Source organism: Branchiostoma floridae, chromosome 15 (genome assembly GCF_000003815.2).
Source record: "Branchiostoma floridae strain S238N-H82 chromosome 15, Bfl_VNyyK, whole genome shotgun sequence".
NCBI classification, from domain to species: domain Eukaryota; kingdom Metazoa; phylum Chordata; class Leptocardii; order Amphioxiformes; family Branchiostomatidae; genus Branchiostoma; species Branchiostoma floridae.
This window is the reverse complement of record NC_049993.1, coordinates 18012996-18030212: the sequence shown is the minus strand read 5'-3', so window position 1 is coordinate 18030212 and position 17217 is coordinate 18012996. Positions and strand designations below refer to the sequence as shown.

The 17217-nt window shown below is 40.8% G+C and overlaps 2 protein-coding genes across 2 annotated transcripts; one reads left to right on the top strand and one right to left on the bottom strand.

Annotated features, from left to right (window-relative positions):
- Positions 1-434: 434 nt before the first annotated feature.
- On the bottom strand, positions 435-7792 carry LOC118431907 (RNA 3'-terminal phosphate cyclase-like). Its single transcript, XM_035843339.1, has 10 exons — positions 7532-7792; positions 7056-7156; positions 5453-5596; positions 4968-5091; positions 4415-4473; positions 3836-3977; positions 2764-2888; positions 2003-2156; positions 884-988; positions 435-771 (listed from the first exon to the last, which is right to left on the bottom strand). Exons 1-10 carry the CDS (start codon positions 7586-7588, stop codon positions 691-693), a joined length of 1092 nt encoding a protein of 363 aa, XP_035699232.1. The 5' UTR covers positions 7589-7792; the 3' UTR covers positions 435-690.
- Positions 7793-7886: 94 nt separating this feature from the next.
- LOC118431906 (lipoamide acyltransferase component of branched-chain alpha-keto acid dehydrogenase complex, mitochondrial-like) lies at positions 7887-17067 on the top strand. Its single transcript, XM_035843338.1, has 12 exons — positions 7887-8020; positions 8788-8899; positions 9118-9193; positions 9612-9793; positions 11409-11545; positions 11895-11997; positions 12387-12542; positions 13793-13959; positions 14305-14382; positions 15062-15253; positions 15843-15914; positions 16258-17067. The coding sequence occupies exons 1-12, from the start codon at positions 7952-7954 to the stop codon at positions 16423-16425; spliced, it is 1512 nt and encodes a 503-aa protein (XP_035699231.1). The 5' UTR covers positions 7887-7951; the 3' UTR covers positions 16426-17067.
- The last annotated feature ends 150 nt before the right edge of the window (positions 17068-17217 follow it).

Sequence of the window (17217 nt, the reverse complement as noted above, 5' to 3'; positions counted from 1 at the left end):
TTAGCAGTATATATAAACTTATGATAGCTTCCTGCCAAAATTCAACTACTTGTTTGTTCACGAGTTAGTGAATAGGATGACAATAGAAATAAAGCAAGAATAATTTTTTATGGTAGAGAAACAAAGAGATGAACAAAGAAAAAGTATGAAACAAGATGAACAATATCATTGTCAAAAACAAAGTAGGATAGTTCTACGTAGGATTTGGTTTACAACCCTCTCATACCACATTGCCTGTGTGACATTATATAATGTCCTATCATGCAACTCTGTTTTCCAGTCACTGTGATGTTGCTGACAAAGAAAAAAACTGGGTTCCATGCTATTTTTTGGACATGCATAGCAAAGTATCATTTCCAGATGGAGTACACTCAATAAGTGTGGTCTATGTTGTATTTGCAGTTGTATGATGTACATGTAGCTATCATTATAACTACAAGATGTGATCAGTGTTGAGAAAGCCATTAGCCTTGCCTGTTTTGCAGTCTAAGCCCCTAACACCATGTTCCTTTCAGAACAGAACACCAAAGACAAAAATCTAACTTGTATTTCATTTTTTAGACATGCAGATCTAAGTGGCATTTTCAATGGGTTGCATAATATATAAATATATTGCCTTTCCACTGGTACTTATAGGGTACTAGCAAATTCAGAAGTACAATTTAGAGAAGTTTCGCAGAAGGACGTCCATCAGCCATGTCTGTTTTCCAGCCCGATGCCCTCGCACTCGATGATGTTGGTGCCTGCCTCTGGAGTTACTGTGAACTTGGCCTGGACATATGACAACATGTTTGTTAGACTAACCACTTAAGATCTAGACAGACATGAAAATAAAAAAATGTTGTAAAAAACATTGAATGTAACACTCAGCAACCATACATACCTTTGTAAGAGTCTCAGCGATGAATATTGCAGTTTTTGTATGTAGTGTAATGGGCCCACTTCTGACAGAGGATTTGCCTTTAGCCAGGGCCATGAACAGGATCAACTGTATATTACATAGAAAGACAAAAAGCAATTAGACAATGCACAGTCACACATAACGATAGCTGTGAAAAATATACAACTTAATGTATGTGTCTAACAGCCATCAAGACACAGAAAAGCATTTCCAAACTTGTTGGAAGAACTAGCCTGCGTTTGAACTCTATAATTGAAGAGACCAATATTGCATTTTACGAAAATAATACATCAACAGTTTCTTGAGGTTTCTTGTTGCTCACAATAGAAGGCTAAAAACAATACATACTTTGTATACAGTCAAGTGTAGTGGGCTACAAAAATGTTGAACACTTGGACAAATTACATGGACTAGCCCCTACCTGGTCCTGTAGATACTCGTCCACACAGCCACCATATTGCATGTTCCTGACTAACTTCTGGGCTGCCTTCCTTCCCACATCATTGGCTTAGACCCCTCTTTATACCCAGTATTCATGTGTGTACTAAAACATTAGAAACAGTAACATTAAGAGTCTCTTCAAGCATTATGGAATCTGGTAAATGTACCTGGTCCTGTAGATACTCGTCCACACAGCCCCCATGTCTCAGATTCCTGACTAACATCTCGGCTGCCTTTCTCCCAACATCCTCTGCCTGGACTCCTCTCTTCCCCACTATACACATTTATGTAGTACATAATCATTACGGTATTAATGTACCCACCTGGTCCTGTAGATACTCGTCCACACAGCCTCCATGTTGCATGTTCCTCACTAACATTTGGAATCTGGACTTCTCCTAGGAGAGATATTGGAATTCCAATATTCCCTAGGGGAGATAGGAATTCTACCAGGACAATCTTTGATTCTACCCAGTTACATAATCATTACAGTAAATTCCCCCACCTGGTCCTGTAGATACTCGTCCACACAGCCCCCATGTTGCATGTTCCTGACTAACATCTGTGCTGCCTTCCTGCCCACATCATCAGCCTGGACTCCTCTCTTACCCATTATGCACATTTATGTAGTACATAATCATTATGGTATAAATGCCCCACCTGATCCTGTAAGTATTCGTCCACACATCCTCCATGCTGCATGTTCCTGACTAACATCTGGGCTGCCTCCCTCCCTACATCCTCGGCCTGCACCCCTCTCTTCCCCAGGGCTGAACCTCCCAGTCTGCAGCCTGTGCTGGTCTCTGCCATGATTCTAGCATATAAAAAACAAAATAAAGGCAAATCAGTCTGTTAATCTAAAAGGCAATACAATCTCTACAACTGCATAACTTGAGTTTTATTATTAGATTCTGGTAAAGCTGAAGAAGAGTTATGGATGGCACTCATGCAAAACTCTGGAAGTAATAAATTTTTGTCGAGTTTGCCTGGATATCTAACCTTCGTAAACATTTGAACAAGAAAAATATTGAATAGAAAGCACAGCAACACAATATGCTCCCCTTCATAGTAAACATGAAAATGATCTTTGTTGAAGCAGAGAAGAAAGCATGATGGACTTTTTTTAAGGTATAAAAAAAGAGATATTGCTTACTATATCTGTATCTGTATCTATATAGCCGGTATAACCGCCCTTCAGCATAACACACCAGCTTCTGTATCTGTATCTACATAGCCGGTATAACCACCCTTCGGCGTAACACACCAGGTGGAACTACAATTTACATCATTTGTGACAACAACAAAATGTCTAGTGTTACTTGAAAAAAAAAGTAGCATTAAAAAGTCTTCCACTGGATATAAATGCATATACCCTGAAGATAGATAGAGAGAGAGAAAAACAGCAATGTTCCTTGACTTACACAATACCATTGCCGTTCCCAAAGGCGGCATGTCTGGGCTCCTGCACAGCCTCGATGTCGACTGGAACATCAGGAAACTCTCTCTTAATCAGGGCTGTGGCAGCTTTACTGGCCAAGTGGGCAAGCTGGAGTTATGAGGAATAGAAACATTTCAACTATCGAAAGCAATTTTACTGTCCCTTTGTATTTCCTGTATCTGCAATGTCTGTCCTCGGTGCTGACCATGCAGTCCCTTGCCTTCACCTTGAAAATCATCATCGGTTGTGTTTATTGTGTTTCTACCAATGATATGATGATATCATAATCTAACTGGCAGTGAAAAGGAGAAAAAAAAAACATAGTCTCCTGCATATGATTCATGTACATCTATGGTTGGCTGTGGCTGCCTTACCAGCTAGAAAGGCAAGCTGCAGTATATTTGATCAACATTTCATAGTCTTTTCATAGTAGAAGTCTTTTTTTCTATTGTTGAATAACCAGTAAGAACCATGACTGTCCATGGTGCTGAACATGCCTTCCCTTGATTTCACCATGAAAACGCCAGCGATATCAACACACAAATACAAATAGCAGTCAAAAGGCAAAGACCTCTGCTAAGGGAAAGTACCTTCTAGTCTACTGCATGTACTTGTTATCTGTAGTTTGAAAGGAAGCTGCTAGGGGACTACCATATCTTGCAAACAATATTATTTAGTCCAGTAGTAGAATCCAGTATACTGCTGCTGGTGTCCCTGATTTGGATGGGCTGCAAACAGCTGGTCTTCAGACTTCCAACCAGCTCTGTCTAGCAAGTTCACACTGGCCAAGCTGCATAATATTCTGACAGATATTCTCTTTGTAGCTGCCTCACCAGCTAAATGGCCAAAATGCAGTTATACAGAATACATACATTACAATTCTTAACACTACAAAGTAATCAATCTGTCCTTTTTCTGTACATTATTGAAGCACCAGTGTCACATCTGTCCTTGGTACTGAACATGCAGTCCCTTGGCTTTAAAATGAAATTCATCTCCTATAACATTGACATCATAATGTAGAGAGATGTCAAAAAGAGAACACCTTTACTGACCTTGACAGGCAGTGACCCTGCGACCCATGCCCTCCCTGTGACCTTTGTGACTTGACCCCTGTCCATGAGGTCAATGGGAGAAACCATTGCTACAGGAGAGGTGGTGATCCTGACTTCCCCACCACCCTTCGGGTAGTACCCTCTGCAAAACAAAAAAGAACACTTTTACAATGGCTATTATGGAAGAGATATTCTTCCTTCAATATCAACAATAGATTATACAGAAAAGGGGTCAATTGGCTGCTGTTTAGCCCTTTAGACACTACCTTAACCCCACTACCTGACAGAATAAACAGTCATACAAAGAATACACTTTTGCATGTACAAATTTACATGTACATGGTATGACATGCATATCAAGTTTTAGAGATTTGAAAGCAAAGCCAAGTATTGCACCACCAAGTGGTATTACAAAGCCATAGAGCACTGTAAGCTACATTGTACTTAAAATTTTTCCTGTTGCTATTCCTATAACCAATACAAATTTGGCACAAAAAAAGTCTGCTTTAGCAAGGAGAAGGTTTAAGCAATGTATGAAGTTTTTCCCAGTCTAGTCTTTGTGTATTTCTTGAGTCTTACCTTCTCTTAATGTCACAGGTGTATTTAACTCCCATCCTCTCAGCTATCGGTCCAAACACCTGTGGGACAAGGGTGAAAATATGTCAGATCCTTTAATTTAGATTCTGTCTAAACAGATTATGGTTTCCTGAAGACTGAATAACAACTTAAAGGCATTTAAAGCTACATGTAATAGGTTGGTACTGGGTAGTGTATTAAAGGTAGATTTTAATACAAAATACAACTCAAACAACTGGGTAAATTTTCCAGCCTTGCTCCACATACCTTGTATGTGATTACTAATACTTTTAGATGCTAATATTTTGACTTGATGTTTTTGTTAGCCTCCTTCATGTCCTTCCACAAGCACTGGCAGTTAGGGGAGCGCTGATTTGCAATTTTCAACACATGAGCTAGATTCTTATACCACAAAGGTATATGAGCCTGGATGCGATATGTTAAAGATCAGGAATCTGTTTTGCCCCCAACAACAACCGTCAGCACACGTGGAACACCACAAAGGAGGCTATTTTTTTTTTTTTTTTACTTTACAAATACAATATGTAAGTGTTACCATGGTGGTGTAGTCTATCTGCGGAGCGAACTCAGCGTTGGTTCCTCCCTTCAGTGTGAGCTGGGCTGGACCAGGGGAGAACAGTAGACAGGGGATGGATACCTGCATCAGCAAGCAGATACTCCTGAAAATACACAACATAAAGTTGATAAATGACATCATGAAGAAACTAAAGTTTATCTAGCCAAAACTTTACAATACCAAGTCAGAAGTATCTCAGCACATACACATTGAGTCTCTGAGACACTCCATTAAGCAATGGATAATGTTAAAGTCCTATAATTAGAGCCGGATTTCTTTGCAAGAGGAGTAAAGGAGGCTGTTAACATTCAATCTCACATACATGGGCAAAAGATGAAAAGAGATGAGGGGCAACACAGGTTATCAGGCACCTATGACACATTCCCACTGCCTCTAAGGCCTAAAAAATTCTATAAGAGTATTACTTTTATCTTAACCTACCATTAACCAATGAGTACACTTACCCTGCTGTATGTGTATCGGCAAGGAAGTTTCCACCCTGAATTTCCCCCGGAGTGAAGAAGATCTCAGTGGAAGAGACCTTCCCTCCCTCCAGCCTCCCTCCACACAAGTCTCGCACCAGCTCTATACCACTCAAGTGCTGGGGTCTGGGGGAGAGATGATTATAATAACCAGGTACATATGTATTATGTATCCAGTTTACGTTCTTTGAAAAATGCTAAAAGTTGGATATAATGTGACAAACCCAAACCACCAAGGTGCAGCGGTCTGGCAGAAAAGGGAGTTGTCAGACCATGCTTCTTTTCTGTGTTTGACATTGATAGAATCATACATTCAACCATAATAACTCTGTAACATCTATTATCATAATACCGGTACGTTTACGACGATTTCTCTAGCCATACTGATTTGACAAATTGTCAACGCATCATTTTCTCCAGTTACATGTTGCTGTTATAGGTTACCCTTGCCACTTCTTCTGTGTAACTTTTCTGCCACTCTTGTCCTGCTAAAAGCGTAATATTGTAATTGTAACACGCCGCGGAATTACACGGCGAACGGGCGCGTGGTTGGGAGGGGGTACAAAATACCGGTAGGAAGAAACACGGCACAATTAACTGCCGCTATGTGCATTTATACATCCTCTGATGTTCCTTCCTTTTCTGTCAGTAAATGCATAAAACATAAACCTGCATGAGCATACAAAATGTCATGAGAAAACGGACGTATACTGTCAATAATTTTCATTTAACTTCTGTCTGTCACAACCGCTATGACGTAACACTTCACTGCTAGCGTAGATATAAAAATGGTGGGAAAATGGCTGCGTACGTTCAATTTTGCCCATTCAGTCGTAGATCCGGGCTATTCAACGGTTCTTCACACTTTTACATGAGTTGTAGGTCACCAACAGAAATTCAAGATTGTTGTTGAATCATGTTCGTCTTGTGCCGTGAGCATGTGTAATTATGATCTATATAAATTTGGCAATGAATGTGACAGTGTGTTCGTCCCACGACGAGCTGCCTACCCCGAAATTTAAAAAAAAGTATACTGAAAACTTTTGGCCTTGTTGTCTTCGAATGCATTGTTATCGATGCTTTGTAAATGGTGTATTGGACACCTAGATGTCTGAAGTGTGCACAGCTCAGAAATAACTATTGTTGCATGTGTAGATCTCTTTAAGTTCCAGTATTTTTAATCTACCGGTATAAGTCTTACTACCGGTATTATGCCAATGCATGTTATATTGGTTATTGCAGAAACCAATCCAGACAGACAGACAAACACAAGGATGGACAGAAAAAAGACTAACACATTGATGGGTGGATTGTTGTTGTAGTAATATGTGTAGTAGTCACAGATGACCGACTCACACAACAGACTCACATGCACAGGCAGACACAAAAAAAACACAACACAGCATGCACACACACACACACACACACACATACTTATTCAAAAACAAAATTTCAGTGATATAAACAGACAGAAAGACACATGGATTAACACACAGACGTACAGGCACACAGGCTGACAGACAGACACACAGACAGGACAATAACTTCCTTGTGGTGAAGTGAAGAGCAGAGTTAGCAGACTGACCTGAGTCCAGGAGTGCTGCGCCCCGCCCGGATGTTGTTGACTCTGATTGGCTGAGACAGGAGACAGCTGAGAGCCGTGGCATTCCTCAGGATCTGGCCTCCCTGGGATGGAGGGAAGAAATGAAGGGATAAATAATGAATTTATAAGTACACAGAGGTATTTAGTGACAGAACAAATGAAATGAAGAGTATACGGGGAGGAGGGAGCCAGAGGGAGGAAATGAAAGGATGGATGAATGATGAATGAATGGATGAGTGGGCAGAGGTTTTGAGTGATAGAATGAATGAAATAAAGGAGAGGAGGAATGTGTTCAGCATGGTTGGACGTCAGTAATACTACTTTTTACATACATTATGAAATTATCATGTCTTTGTATCATATTAAAGCTTAGTCTTAGACATTTATTGCACATGATGGAATTGTAGATAATCATTTGAGTATAGTAACATATGTTGCAATGTTATCTGTGTACTCACCCCTTCAAGGTAGCTGCCATCTATGAGGATAACGTTCTTAGCCGCTGCCGCTGTCATTTTCCGGATACCGCAATGCACCTTAGTAACGTTTACAATATTCCTGGCAAGCTCAATTCTCAAGCAGACCAACAAGATTTATCTAACTCCAAATGATGCTACAATGTCTGTCACGATACCAAAGAAAAGCCTAACTTCAGGACAACATTCAGTTCTTCATTCTACCACTGTCCCTACTTGGTCTCTAAGAGTCTCTTTCTAATACTGCTTAATTTGGTCTATAAATACACCATTGCGATCATTTGTGCAACTCTGCAACACGTTAGCAGCCGACAGGGTCAGAGGTTAGAGGTGATGTAGAGTTGAAAGGTCAAAGATTCACACACATGCGTGATAGCGTTTCTGTGAATCGTGGTGTGTGAGATGGCGGGTCGTGTGTTTTTGAGGTCGTCTTTGCGGATTTGTCCGAGAATTTTGAGATTTCGTCAACAGGCAAGTACAGCTTTGGTAAACAAGGAGAAGAGACTGTCACTAGACAGTCTGTAAAGACGCGACGTAGTTTCTTCATGTGCTCACAAAGTGATCAATCATAGAGCTGAGTGCATGTTTGGGCCGACAGGCGACACGTAGATTTAAAGCTGGCGAGATAATTTACCAAATTTAAAAGCAATGTATGACCCGATCTTGTGTATTCTGAGCGTGCTAAGGTCATGTAACCTGGGTTTCCATGTTTGTTTGTTTGTTTCGGAGTGACACGCCTCCGATTTCGCCCGACAGCAGTATAGCACATGACACTGGGCACGAGAGGGACACACCTTCAGATTGACCAATCAGAAACGTTGGTCCAGTGTCACGCGGGAAACTAATGATGCTGTAAACTTTTGACCTGCAGCTATGTTTTCATTCTTTTTTTTGTAAGGATGATTGTTCAAGATTTAGAATGAAATTAGATTATATTTTTTCGTGTGTGCGACCATGCAAGACAAGTTGCACTCCTTGACCAAAGACAAAGAAAGAAGTATGATCATATTTGAGGACTTTTGCATCATAAAAAGATCATAAAAGCTAGTGTGTTAGACCACTCCGGCACTTGGTTAGACAAAGAGCAGTAATTATACAAGTGTAACACCGGTACACATGAGATGCAGTGACACATAGGTCAGAGAACGTCTTATTTGGTAGATGTTATCAACAAATCATTCAGAATGTTTATTGACATCAACATACATAGTGATACTACATTCTGCTTTCCCATGTAGGTACCGAGACTGTACCGCTGTGCTTCAGCCAGACCTGCAGCTACGACCAAACTCTGTCAGGGGGAGCTGCTGCACAGACACGCACATTTCAGGCATTTTCAAACTTCCACAGGTAAAACATATCTAGCAGTATTCAGTTTTAGAACAGGTATCCCCATTTCATTCTCAGTGAATCCCTTTTAGTTTATAAGACAGTTACTTTGTCATGTTTTGTCATACGACTCCAAAGTTAAGTACTAGTAGTGAAAACAATCAATACAAATGAAATGTTTCTAAAATTATATGTTGTTATATATTATGTAGTGAAGCACTTTCATGTGTTATTTTCAGCCTGCTGTGGAGAAATTGTACAGTTCAAGTTGTCAGACATCGGAGAGGGCATTGCTGAAGTCAGTGTTAAGGAATGGTGAGCATTGAATACTTCTTTATTATCTTTCAAATGCATCATCATAGTTCAACTCCAGGAAAAGATTGCTGTCTTCAATTCTCCAATTGACATTTTTTTCCTACACTCTTGCACAAGTCTTTAAAAAGCTTCATCTACTAATTTCAAACTAAGCAAATACTGTAAATGGAGAAATGTTTGCGGTGGTTTTATGTTCACAGTTTTCGCGTTGCAAATTTACCGCAAACTTAAAACCACCGCAAACGTTTTTCCATGGCAGTAAGAGACTGCAGTGCATGGTGCTACTGTGAGATTAAGACCACCGCCAACACCCCATTTTCCCGCTACAGTGAATTTAAAAATGCATTTACAGTATTTTGAAGGATTTATATAATTCCAAAGTCACTGACAGACAGGAAATATTTCATTTCTGCCTCAGGTATGTCCAGGTAGGAGACAAAGTTGCCCAGTTTGACTCCATCTGTGAGGTCCAGAGTGACAAGGCCTCTGTCACCATCACCAGCAGATATGATGGGATCGTCCGCAAACTGCACTATGAAGTAGAGGACATCGCTGCTGTTGGAATGCCACTGGTGGATATAGAAACTGCAGGGGAAGGAGGTAATGATAATGATAATAATATCGGGTGTATTTTGCAGCCAGTAGGTACCCAAAGTGTGGGTAATGAGGCTGTTTAACGAGGTCGAGGCACCTCCTCGAGCACGGGACCCCCGTTTTACGTCCCTCCCGGAAGACGATTTCGTGGAAAACTTTGTGAGGCTACAGCAATCCGGACATCCTTGGTTGGGGGACTCCCATCCATGCACTATCCGGACCGCGCGTTGCTTAACTTCCGAGATCGAGGGATCGGGTGTACCAACGCGCCACGCGGCCGTAGGGGTAAGGTGTATGCTTTGTCTGTTTGTATGTTTGTCTGTCAGTAGTGTGAGTATCATCCGCAAACTGCACTATAAAGTAGAGGACATTGCAGCTGTCGGGGATGCCACTGGTGGATATAGAGACTGCTGGGGAAGGAGGTAAGGTGTTACTGTGTATGTTTGTTTGTTTGTTTGTTTGTTTGTTTGTCAGTATGTGTGAGTATTGTCCGCAAACTGCATTATAAGGTAGAGGACATTGCAGCTGTGGGGATGCCACTGGTGGGTATAGAGACGGCAGGGGATGGAAGTAAGCTGTTTGTCTGTTTGTATGTCTGTCTGTCAGTATGTGTGAGTATTGTCCGCTAACTGCACAATGGGGTAGAGGACATCGCAGCTGTGGGGATGCCACTGGTGGATATAGAGACTGCTGGGGAAGGAGGTAAGCTGTTACTGTGTATGTTTGTTTGTTTGTTTGTTTGTTTGTTTGTCAGTATGTGTGAGCATTGTCTGCAAGCTGCACTACGAGATAGAGGACATTGCATCTGTGGGAATGCCACTGGTGGATATAGAAACTGCAGGGGAAAGAGGTAAGTTGTTACTGTGTCTGTTTGTATGTTTGTATGTTTGTTTGTCAGTATGTGTGAGTATTGTCCGCAAACTGCACTATGAGGTGGACATCGCAGCTGTGGGGATGCCACTGGTGGATATAGAGACTGCTGGGGAAGGAGGTTAGGTGTTACTGTGTCTGTTAGTTGTCAGTATGTGTGAGCATTGTCCGCACACTGTACTACAGAGCAGAAGACATTGCTGTTGTGGGGACACCGCTTGTGGATGAAAACTGCTGGGGAAATAGATTAGTGTTTGGCATCACTTTGTTAGCTATCGAAGCATATCCAGGGCTTGAAATTCATTTGTAAGAAGTGTTTACTGGTGTGCCTAAGCCAAAAACTTTGGTGCACAGAAAGATTTTTTGGGTGTACAGAATAATTCTACAGCTTGGTTCAGAATTTAAAACACGAAATACGATGTACATGTACAACAAAATTAATGTAAGACAGAATGCAAGGCAAACACTATAACGCTAGTTCACCTTTATCCGTGGGGTAACCCATATCCGTTGTTTTAAAAACATGACATTTTTTAAAGGGATATCGAGGCGACGTCGAAGGTCGGTGGTCGTGATTTTCAAAATATCAGTTTGAAACCACCGTTCGTTGACTTGAAATCCCCAAATACAACGTTTTTAAAAACAACAAACATAGGTTATCCAGCGGATAAAGGTGAACTAGCGTTACCCACTTGGTCATTGCACCAGCAATAAATAATTAAAGGGGGATCCATATCTAATTTCACAGAAGACAGCTCCCAAGCGGAGGTGACCTCTGACACGTCCTCCTCAGACGAGGACTTGGAACAGAAACACATGCACCAGCAGGTCAAAGGTCAGAAGGTGATGGCCACGCCCGCAGTCCGCAGACTCGCCATGGAAAACAAGGTCTGTTTGTTTGTTTATTTGTTTGTTTATTTTTTATCAGTTAAGGTCTTTGGTTACAAGTACAGAAGATACATTTTAACCTTGTACTGGTGGTGAGGGCAGGTAGCAGGGACAGTGTTAAAGAAATAGCTAACAAATGGAAATAGAAAAGATGAAAACAGAAGGCTGAGAGGAGAAATGGAATCCATTACTGATGGTCCAATCTTCCCTCACAGACTTTATTTTCATATTGATTGTCCGGTCGAGAAGTTTTTTTCTGGAATCCAAAAAAATGCAGTTGAAACACTTGATGTTTGTGCTTGCTGTTAAGACATAGAGATAATGTTTTTTTGTGTTTGGTTTTTTACAGATTGACCTTTCGGAGGTTATGGGCACAGGCAAGGATGGGAGAATACTGAAGGAAGATGTTCTTAACTTCCTAGCAGGAACCCAGCCTCCTAAAATTGATCCAGGTGTGCTTCTGTGTTTTAATCTCTTTGTTTTAATTCTAAAATAACTGAATAACTGAATAACTCAAAAATAACTGAATGGAGTTTTAGGACTTCTTCTTAGATAGGCAGAGAATGCAATTACAATTGAATATGTACTGTACATGTACACACACAGTCATGCATATACTAACACAAAGGCTCATGCTTTCTTACTAGTACACACATGTAGGACACATACACATTCATACCAGCACATAAAAAATGAACATAAACCCAAAGCATGCACATGCGCACACAAACACACACATACACACAAATAAGCATGCATAATATCTTATTATAGAATGTAAGCTCTATTCTAAAAAAAACATTCCCTTTTAAATACCTTCTTAAAATTTATTGCATTTCAGATGTGAAACCATCCCTCACCCCAGAGGCCCCCTTCTACCCCACCCCCGAAATTGTTCCACCCCCTCCCTCTACCCCTCCCCCTGCCCCCACCAAGCCCCTTCCTGTAGCCACTGTGCCAACCGTGGTGGGAGAGGACAGAGTCGAACCAATCAAAGGTATGTTGGGAAAGTTACTTTATTAATTCACTGTCTCAAAAAAACTGAGTGGGTTCAATAAGTAATTTTACAATGATTAGTTAGTAGTAACTAATCATTGTAAATACTGAACCCACCTATTCTAACAGTGACATATTTTCAAAGGTAAACACACATACCTCCAAATTTTTTATGGCTATCAGTCACTGTTAGAACAAAAATTGCTATTAAATGTGCTCATACATGACTTATGAATTTACTCTTCAACAATGTTACAATGATCAGCTTTTAAACTGGAATAGACAGATGCTATGATATTATTCTACAGTAGCCCTTGGACAAGAATTTGCAGTAAAATTATTGTTGATGAAGCCGATTGTATTTTACTTTACCCATGACAAAGTAATATGTAGCTTTTCTCGCTTTGATTGATATTTTGTGTATAATACTGTGATTACACATTTCTTTATTTCTCTTACCTTTGCAAAATTGGAAACAATGGGTGATCACTCATCTAGTGGGTCAGTGGGTGTATTTTCTATTACAAAACCTACTTGTACTGTTGTAGTTGTAGATACTAAGTTTAAGTGAAGGGAAGAGTGAAGGTTCAAGGTGTTGGTTGTGATTGGTTATTTACTTGTTTGTTTGTGAATAGGTCAAGGTACGGATATACATGGAAGATAAAACTATGTCAATTTAAATGGTAACAAAAAACTTAAATGAACTCTAACATTAACTCTCTAAGTATTAGTAGTAGTATCCAATGTTTGATTGTACTGCTGCTAAGTTCACTGACACAGGGGTAGGTAGCAGTCTGCTAGTCTTCATTCACACCATGCTTCCAAATGGCCCTATCCTACACATTAAGATCCCTCTTAACACACTCCTTCAAAGTCTTTGTGTCTAAATGAAAGTAAAAGACAGTGTTCCCATTCTTTGAAACGAAAGTGCGAGTGTTTCCATGGTTACAGGCTTCAGGAAGGCCATGGTGAGGTCCATGACACTAGCCCAGTCCATCCCACACTTTGGCTACTGTGACGAGGTGGACATGACTGCACTAGTTAATGACTGTTTAATGAAAATGAAAGTGTTTGTAACTGAAAGTGAGAGTGTTTCCATGGTTACAGCCTTCAGGAAGGCCATGGTGAGGTCCATGACACTAGCCCAGTCCATCCCACACTTTGGCTACTGTGACGAGGTGGACATGACTGCGCTGGTTAATGAAAATGAAAGTGTTTTGACTGAAAGTGAGAGTGTTTCCATGGTTACAGGCTTCAGGAAGGCCATGGTGAGGTCCATGACTCTAGCCCAGTCCATCCCCCATTTTGGGTACTGTGATGAGATAGAAATGACAGCGTTGGTACAGCTGAGAGCTGAGTTAAAGGGGGCGGCGGAACAGTACGGAGTCAGGTTATCCTTCATGCCATTCTTCATCAAGGTGAGACTTCCAAAATCTTCAAAAATTAAAAATGATAGAGTTCCACGGACACATTTCTTCGGAAAATAATCATGCCTTTATTCAAGACTTTAGGTCTGATTCATGAAGAGTAGCTTATACTGTCCACAACCAAGTGCACACAAATACAAAGCCCGCTGCAGTACCCTAGGAAAATGCTAGGTTTTTATGAACTTACCCTGCCTTTCCACAACCACTACAAATCTACCAAAAAGCACAGATTCCTTCCACAGTTTCTTGAGTTATAACCAAAAACATAGCCTTCTTGTCAACGGCAAATATGGCTTCAGGTTGATCAATTACATAACTGTGTTTTTTTCCCTCCAGGCTGCTTCCATGGCACTTCTACAATATCCAGTCTTGAATGCTACTGTTGACGACAAGTGTGAAAACATGACATTGAAGGTAATGAGGTTGATTAGTGATCATTAGTCCAAATACTTCAGTTACTTTGCTTTCTTATTGTATACACCATGCTGTAGCTGTTACACCTTTTGTAAATATGATCAAGGAAGTGAATAAATTAGATATATCCTCCACTATTTAGATAACACAAGGCCTAGGTTACACTGATTAATCTATTTTGCTTTGTACAGTTTTAAAATGAAATGGAAGATGAAGAACCACCTGTAAGCAAAGTATGATGAAAATTGCGAACAAATGTTCAAAAGGTAGAAATACAAAACCAACCAGCAGGTTCTCTCTTATTGCTTAAACTTTTAGCTTTGATCGACAGTATCTATCTAGACATGCAACTTTGAATAAAGTTAAAGTTTGCCCATGCATCTACAGACGCGTAGGGTGGCGCCCATCCCCACTTCAAAGCCCTTGGGCCACACATGTGCAAGCCACTACAGCAGGGGGCTGGTCCGCTGGTAGTGATGTGTGTTTAACTTCCATGCTCTTCCTCATTAATGCTGAGTGCTAAGCAGAGAAAGCAGCATGTACCATTTTTAGAGTCTTTGGTATGACTCGGCCGGGGATCGAACTCACGACCTACCGAATGCAAGGCGAACACTCTACCCACTAGGCCATTGCACCGGTCTTTGAATAGTGCCTGAAAAGGTTTGCACATGTTTTTCAGGCATCTCATAACATAGGCCTAGCCATGGACACAGCCAATGGTCTGGTGGTGCCCAACGTGAAGAATGTTCAGGGCCTGTCTGTACTGGAGGTGGCTGCAGAATTAAACAGGCTCCACAACCTGGGCCTACAGGGCAAGCTGGGCACAGGGGACCTCACAGGCGGCACCTTTACACTCTCCAATATAGGAGCGGTGAGTCGGATGGTTTCTCTATTGTTTTACTGTTTTTGGTTGTTAGGAAAATTGGCGTACTAATATTTGAAAAGAAGTGGCTCAGAAAGATCATCACAGTGACTTTTGAAGGATAAAATCCATGGGGATGACTACTTAAATTGGTGACTTCCACCTCCTCAACCTATAGATACAGCCGCATCACAGAGAAACTTTGGGGTCTGACATAACATGTCAAATCTGACCCTCTTGAGACAGTTAACAACAGACAATAAACTGGATAGAAAGTTGATGAGTTTTTGTATTGACAGCATGATCACTTGCTCACTTGCAATCTGTTTTTTCTGTCCTGTAAGGGTAGACATGGTAGCGGATTTCAGGGTTTTTAATCAATGGCAGATCTTTGGCTATTATAAATATTCTAAATATGGAGAGACCAACCCATTTCTGACAGTGTCATGTCATTGGCTGATTCCTCAATGTGTTGTAAGATCCAATTGGCTCATTCTTCACCTCTGATGCCCTTTGATTTCAAACTGAAAGATACCATGTGATTGGCTGCAGCCTGAGCACCATGAGAGTCTGAACCAATCATAACCGTGTGTTTCAGATCGGAGGTACCTACGCCAAACCAGTCATCATGCCCCCTGAAGTTGCTATAGGAGCGCTGGGTAAAGTACAGGTAGGGACAACTCTCAACATTTATATGCTTAACTGTTTTGTAAAGGATAGATTAAGTGGTAGTGTAGTGTCTTAGTGATAGCTGAAGATGAACTTCAAAATGTCATACAAGCATGGAGGAACTATGGCTTAACATTTGGAGTGTTTAGGTGATTGACTTTTATCAAAGATGGTTTTCTTCAAAATTGCACCTACCTCACATACACATTGTGTATCATATCAAAATCACGAATCATCATCACAAGTATGTATACCTTTTATACCAACCTTCTTAATGTAAAACTATTACTCTCAGTTATAAGAATTACAGCAAAAACTTATTTTTGTTGCCCTTTGACCCCTAGGTGTTGCCCAGATTTGACACCAGCGGTGACGTGTACGCTGCGCACCTCCTGGCGGTCAGTTGGTCAGCTGACCACCGCGTGATCGACGGCGCCACCATGGCGCGTTATTCCAACCTCTGGAAGTCGTACCTAGAAAATCCTGCCGCCATGCTGCTGCACCTCAAGTAGGAATAGATAGGGGGCATTGTGAAACCATCCAGACATTGGCCATAGTAAGATGGCATGTTTCTCCCCAACCAACTTCTGAAAGTCAGTCTTGAATTGCTGCACCTCAAGCAGAGGTAGTTAGGAGGCGATTCTAAAAACCACTAGGGCCAGATTCAATGTCCTGACTAGACTGGATTACCATCAAGATTTTAAAGTCAAAATTGGGGCGACCTCAAATAGGAATAGATAGAGCACTTCTCAAACTTTTTGAGCCAAGGGACAAAAGAATTGTTTAGTCCAAAGCTACTATGAATGGAAGGTGAAGTACCGGGCAACCTGAGAATTTCTAATTCTAACTTATTCTATTAACGTTTTGGTTTTCATCCTTGATGTAATCTCATTATCTCTACTGCACTGACCAAAGTTTGTGCATTTTTTGCAGTTAGAGTTTCTGTTTCCATGTCTTGTTTCTTATTGTGTGTGTACTTTGGTAGGAAAAGTGCATTATTGCTATAGATAAAATGGGGAGGTTAAATAATTAAACATTTCATGCATTATACGTCGATGTTAGACATCCAGGTAATAAGATATACCAAAAAGTAGTTACTCAAGCAACTGGATATGGTTTTGGAAAAGGTCAGACGTTTCGGATAGAATCCACTATCCTTCGTCAGTGACACTGAAGAGATCTGGAAGAAACAGGTCTTTTATACTCTAACTATGAATGAAGACAAGTACAATTTGGACCAGTTGCTCGAGTAACTACTGCTTGGTTTATTTCATACATTGTAGTTTGTGTTTCTTATTCTAAAG

Excerpts from the sequence above, each read along its gene's own strand:
- LOC118431906 (XM_035843338.1), top strand. The coding sequence starts at position 7,952 with ATGGCGGGTCGTGTGTTTTTGAGGTCGTCTTTGCGGATTTGTCCGAGA. Across the intron at positions 11,998-12,386 it reads GCCTCCTAAAATTGATCCAG|ATGTGAAACCATCCCTCACC; the intron begins GTGTGCTTCTGT and ends ATTGCATTTCAG. Across the intron at positions 15,915-16,257 it reads GAGCGCTGGGTAAAGTACAG|GTGTTGCCCAGATTTGACAC; the intron begins GTAGGGACAACT and ends TTTGACCCCTAG.
- LOC118431907 (XM_035843339.1), bottom strand. The coding sequence starts at position 7,588 with ATGACAGCGGCAGCGGCTAAGAACGTTATCCTCATAGATGGCAGCTAC. Across the intron at positions 4,474-4,967 it reads AGATAGACTACACCACCATG|GTGTTTGGACCGATAGCTGA; the intron begins GTAACACTTACA and ends CTTGTCCCACAG. Across the intron at positions 772-883 it reads TCGCTGAGACTCTTACAAAG|GCCAAGTTCACAGTAACTCC; the intron begins GTATGTATGGTT and ends TCATATGTCCAG.